Source organism: Bombina bombina, chromosome 6, assembly GCF_027579735.1.
Source record: "Bombina bombina isolate aBomBom1 chromosome 6, aBomBom1.pri, whole genome shotgun sequence".
NCBI lineage: Eukaryota > Metazoa > Chordata > Amphibia > Anura > Bombinatoridae > Bombina > Bombina bombina.
In genome coordinates, this window is record NC_069504.1 from 956,261,844 (window position 1) to 956,267,843 (window position 6,000).

Sequence of the window (6,000 nt, forward strand, 5' to 3'; positions counted from 1 at the left end):
TCCTGGCGAGTGCACTCTTCATTATTTTCTATTTACTTATCTGTTGCACCCTGGGCATTGGAACTGGATTTCTGGAGTGCTTGTCTATCCTGAACTTTTATATATATATATATATATATATATATATATATACATACATACACACACAATATATATATATATATATATATATATACGTATATCATGTTATATTACCATCTCAAAGTGTTTGATGTCCCTTTAAGATCAGTAATAACGTTTTTAAATTCTCCAATGGGCTACATCAAAAGTTAAAATTATTTGTGAAATAGTGGGAATTAAAAAAGGTATAAAAAAAGAGGAAATATATTTTAAGTTGAAAATAGTTATACATGTATATAGCATATATGTCTCTACAGGAAAGAATGGGGGCTTCAGGGCAATGTTCTGGGGGCTACCTAAGGTTCAGAGACTATTGTGCATAATCACATTTTAACCATAGTTTTTTTTTTACCAATAACAATTATTCTGTTTGTCATGTAAACATATATTGTCACTTTCAAATAGAACAATTTCAGATATGTATTCTCTGGCTAAAGCAATTTTTTTTTTTTCTCTCTTGACAAATATAACTTGGAAAAAAAAGATATAATTATATAGTTCTTATATATAATATAATTATAAAGTTCTGATTCTATATTTGAATTGCATAATATTTCTGATTAAAATGTAAAACTTTTCTGAAATGATGAAAGTGAGATGGTGAAAAGCAATATCCTAATTATGTAGCACTTGGTTTTGTGAATTCTGAGAGATTGCAACCTTGTTTTGTAACCTGAATCTCTATTGTGGGGGTAAAATTGTTGACATAGCTCTGATATTGTTTGAAGGAGAGTTATAGAAAGACAACATACTAGAGAAGCAAATATATACTTTACAAGGATCAGTTTTAAAGGGACAGTATACACTAATTATCATATAACTGCATGTAATTGACACTACTGTAAAGAAGAATATGCACACATACTGATCTAAAAATCCAGTTTTTAAAACTTACTTGAAAGCTCCAAGTTTAGCACTGTTGATGAGGTTGGGCTGGGACACCCACTGCAAGGGGCTGATAAAGCAGGAAGAGCAGACCCTTGCCCTCTCCTCTCTATATGAAAAGACCCATTACACAAACAGGAGCAAACAAGAATCTATAGACTTCAGTTTACATCTGACACTGTGGGGCTTGGTTAGGAGTCTGAAAATCAGCACAATATTATTAAAAAATAAGCAAAACTATACATTGTTACAAAACACTCCCACATGGGCTATACAAATAATTAATCTAAAAATATTTGTGCAAAGAAAAAACTACTGTAAAATGTCCCTTTAATATATTTATTGACAGTGTGGTTGAGTAAAAAATAAATGAAGAAAACAAAATGATTAATAATTATAAAAATTGTCAGAGTGCTGCTACAAAAGTACTTTGGTCAAGAAATTAAATGCTTGAACATAAAACTGTAGCTGTCCTCTGTGGGGTAATAATATGCAAGGGTACATAGAAATATACCAGATATAAAGATTGGTAAAGAACTTATATATATAAAAGACATCACTAAGACCTTGAATATGTTTAAATCTCTTCACCCAATATGTCTATCAGCTGAAGGGGTTGATATTAATAGGTTAGTTGAAAGAACACATTGTTTTAAATAATAGAAATAATTCAATATAGTAGATGAAGTTTACAGTAAAAGAGGAAATGCTAGTAAAATGTCCTAGATTTTTAGGGCAGCAATCCTCAGACCGATTGGCCAGGAGACTACTGTTTCTTAACCTCTCTGCCAGCTCTGAGCTGGTGGTTTAAAAATCTCCCCCGGACTAGTTTGACTAGGGTGATTGACAGCTGTGTTTGAAAGGGGGGCACTATTGTGCAAGCAGCCACTCGTGCAATGATAAATGCATGCAGTTCAATGCTGCCCACTACCTGCCATCATTGGCCGACATGTTCAATTTTTAGAAACCTCTCTGCCCACATATTGCTAAATGTGGACCTATAGACTGTATATTCTATATATGAAGTAATAGCTTGATTTCATAATATAATAATTATTTGCATAAAGGATAACTCTGTGTATAAAAATAGGTCAAAGAAACAAGTCTGGGCTTGTGAGTAGGGTAGTTATTTTGCCCTTTTAAAAAATGCCATTTATGAAATATACACGACAGTGCATTTTAAAGAAATATGTCATACTGATTATATAAAAAGGCCCTGACATAAATATTTTTTGAAAGCAGTCACATTTAATCCCTTTGTCAATTTTTTAATTGGCGAATTTTTAGCATTTTTTTTCCTTTCAGTTTATTTTTTTAAATTTACCTATCAAAACTATGTATTTTTTTAAGAAGACAACCCAACATATTGATCTAGGCCCATTTTAGTATATTTCATGCTACCATTTTGCCTGCCAAATGTGATCATATAAATGATCATATAAAAATTAACTTTTTCACAAACTGGGTTTCTCACTGAAATGATTTACATACTGCTTGTGCAGTCATAACACAAATGGTTGTAAAAGCTTCTCATGGTTCAGGAAAAGCAGACATGCATGGCTTTGACATTGATTTTTGGTGATTTGGAGGCTGCTAATTGCAGCTGCCCACCACAACAATGAAATTCCCAGCAGTAAAGGGGTTATTTAGTTAGCTCCTAACTGTAATAGTATTGTAATGTATGGGTTACCCTCCCACCTCCCTGATCCCTCCAGAATAGCTCTCTTCTCTCCTACCCACACTCCTCACCACCATCTTAGGTACTGGCTGACAGTCTGCAAGTACACAGTTTAGTTTTTTTTTTTTTTTTTTAATTCTTCTTCTGGAGTGTAGGGGTCTCTCCTCAACCCTTCCTGATCCCTCCCACTAGTGGCAGCCATCTTACATACTGGCAGCTGCCTGTCAGTACCCAGTTTTTATTTATTTCTTTATTTTATTTATTAGAATGTTAACTGTGGTGTAGGGGTCCCCCCTCTCCCCAATAGTTATGCGGCGCCACCCTAATTTCAACTTTTTCTGTAGTATAGCAATCCATCCCTCCCTCTCCTTGCAACATTTCATTCACTAATCATGCTCTGTTACTACATAAAGGCAGATGGAAGTCTGCAAACAGCAAGTCTCGGTTGTCACTTGACAACCGTGACTCCATGTGCTTCCAGCATTATGGACGATGGGCTATGTATTGCAAGACATAGGTCTATGTCCATTTGGCCAAAGGGATTAAAGAGGCGGTATGTGGTATGCTAGCCCTAGGCAAGAGAACTTTACTTTTGGGATTTACTGTTTATCGAAAAAGAGTGAAAAAAATAATTGTTTGTAGTAAAATGTAAACTAGCTAAACTACCTTTATTGATTTTCATTTTGTAAATAATTATGTTTTGCTATAAATATTTAATATATATATTGCTATAAAAGAGAAATAATATGCATTTTAATTTTGTCTTTGCAGAGCCTGAAGGAGGTGAGGTTTCTCCTCCAGTGGGTGCAGGTGTGAATTGCAATAGTTGGACTTTCAAATATGGATCAGGCAACCCAAAACAACCCGTGCCACAGATTCCCCCTGATTTTCCAGATAATTTCATTATCCCAGGATCTCCAGCCATCATATCTATTCGGCAAGATCAGCCATCTGCTCAAAACAACAAAAGTAACTTCATAACATTTGGTAAGAAGGAAGAAACCAAGAAAAAGAAGAAGAAAAAGAAGGGAAACAAAAACCAAGAGAAAGGAAACAATCCAACTGATAATAATGATCAATGAGAGGATACTGAAGCCAATTATTAACCCATTTTGTAAGAAATAATGTAGCAACTCCTAAATTCTTCCTACTGTTAATGCACCTTCCTAAGGACAATAATTTCCACATCCAAGCCTGAAAACTTACTCAGTATGTCTATATAATTTACCAGATTATGTCTTAAAGCTTTATTCTGTCAATTGTTAGTCATATCCAGCAGTTGTCTCTCACATCCAAAGAAATCAGTTGCAAACGTGTGCATATAATACAGTAAGTGACTTTTAAGGCCAACGTCTCTGTAAATAAATGGTATCATATTGTACAGAATAAGAGTCATATTCAGGCATCCATGCTAGATGGACAACATTCAAGTGAATATTACATTTCAGCCACTAAACTCTTTTCTCTGCTAATCTGTGCAGAAACAATTTAAAACAGAGGGATCATTATCACATACAAATTATACAAAAAAATAACAAAAAAACACAATCATTGAAACATTATTATAAATTAGAAATGTTATACCATGTTATGAGTATCGGTTTATATAAATATATTGAAATACTGAATATAAGCATTTACGCTTATAATGCATACCCACACAGTGTATATTAGGGGTGGCAAAACTTTCTTAGAGCGTGTGCTCAAATGTATGATACGCTTCTTAAAAAAATGTTCTTGCTTGCAATATGGAGCTAGCAGCAGGCTACATGCCAGTAGGCTATTGGCAGAAATGCACGCCACATGCCAGCCAATAACAATATTCATGTGCCATCTTGGGCAAGAGTGCTAAGGTTTACCACCCCAGTGTATACATATACATATACTTATGAAGGGGCTTATCAAGGTCTAATGCTGTCCCCATCTGACGTGCTGCCCTTATCACAACATACTATTACAGACTGAAGCTTATATTTTCTGATTTTAGCCTTTTACGTGTGAATATATATTGAGATGTAGGCAGAATCAGGATAGTCATTTTATGCAAAACTCAGTCCCAGGTGATAGTCTGCTACCCCTTTAAGTATTTCCAACAAAGGGATGGGCTAGTTGGCCTATGCAAAAATACGCCCCAGTATGTATGTGTATATGTGTGTCTTGATATATACTGTACAGTATTCACAGTATATTTAAAAATAGTTAAGCTGTGTCCGTATATGAGAATCAACAACTTTTTGATATATTATTTACATTTTACATATAAGCAAATTCCTCAGGAATGAAAAATAAGTGTAAAAACACACTTTCTTTTAACCCTTCTGTTGTACACAATTTCTGCAAAAACTTGTACAATCACTTTTTATTTTTTTTTACAAAACAGGCTATCTTATAATTTGCTACTTAACACATGCTATCTGAAGAGTGCATATCTACTTCACAGTACAAGCCATTGGAAATAATAATTGCTGCTATTAAAGTGCTTTAGAGAAAATGCCTGAATCATACATATTGTATTGGTCACTTGCCAATCACAGCTTTATTTATGTCAGGTCACAATGTGTCTGGCTGTTGCATGTGTTATAAAAAATAAATAAATTGTTAAGCCTACCTTTCCTACATATGCACTTCAAAGTACACCAACACTACATATCTCTCTTTGAAATTGTCAAAATATATAAATGCAGGATCCAAATATTACTCTTCCACAGATGAAATAGCCGAAGTTCATAACAAAGTGTTGTGTCGTTTTTGCCTCTTTCACAAATATTTTGCCTTTTATACAAGGATATGAACTGCAGACCCTACTAACACTCATGTGAAGATATAAGTATGTATGCCCTATGCTCCTTATGGAATTCCCACATATATTTATTCTGTGCTTGTGTATGTGAATGCAAATGGAACTATCAGTTATAGTTGATCTTTACTGTTGAATGTAAACCCATATAGTTTTCTTTTCTTTTTGTACACTTGTGAACAAAGTGAAGTACTGTGGATTTTCAATTCACTGCTGTTTATCATTTTTTATTTCAATATACACAGTAAAAAAAATCTTTTCTTTAATCAAGAAATTTTCAAAGTTATGTATTTTTTTTAATTAATATTAAAGTGATTAAAAAAGTGAACCATACTCAATCTTATAGTTTCCAATGGAAGTCTTCAGGATACATTAATTTAACATTTTCACAGTATTGTGTACACATTTACTATTAATAATTGTACATTTTGTAGTTGACTCTCTAATTAAAAATCTAACTTATGTTCTGAAGACTTGACTTGAAAACTACTGGTGATTACAAAGAAATATTAATATGTTA

General features: G+C 33.5%; 1 protein-coding gene across 1 annotated transcript in view; it reads left to right on the forward strand.

The window, feature by feature from the left end:
• The window catches only part of PCDHAC2 (protocadherin alpha subfamily C, 2), a 149,255-nt gene extending 143,501 nt beyond the window's left edge, over positions 1–5,754 (forward strand). The window contains exon 4 of the mRNA XM_053719599.1: positions 3,455–5,754. Within this exon, the coding sequence (XP_053575574.1) occupies positions 3,455–3,765 (311 nt within the window). The 3' untranslated portion in view covers positions 3,766–5,754. The remainder of the gene's footprint in view (positions 1–3,454) is intronic.
• Positions 5,755–6,000: the final 246 nt, after the last annotated feature.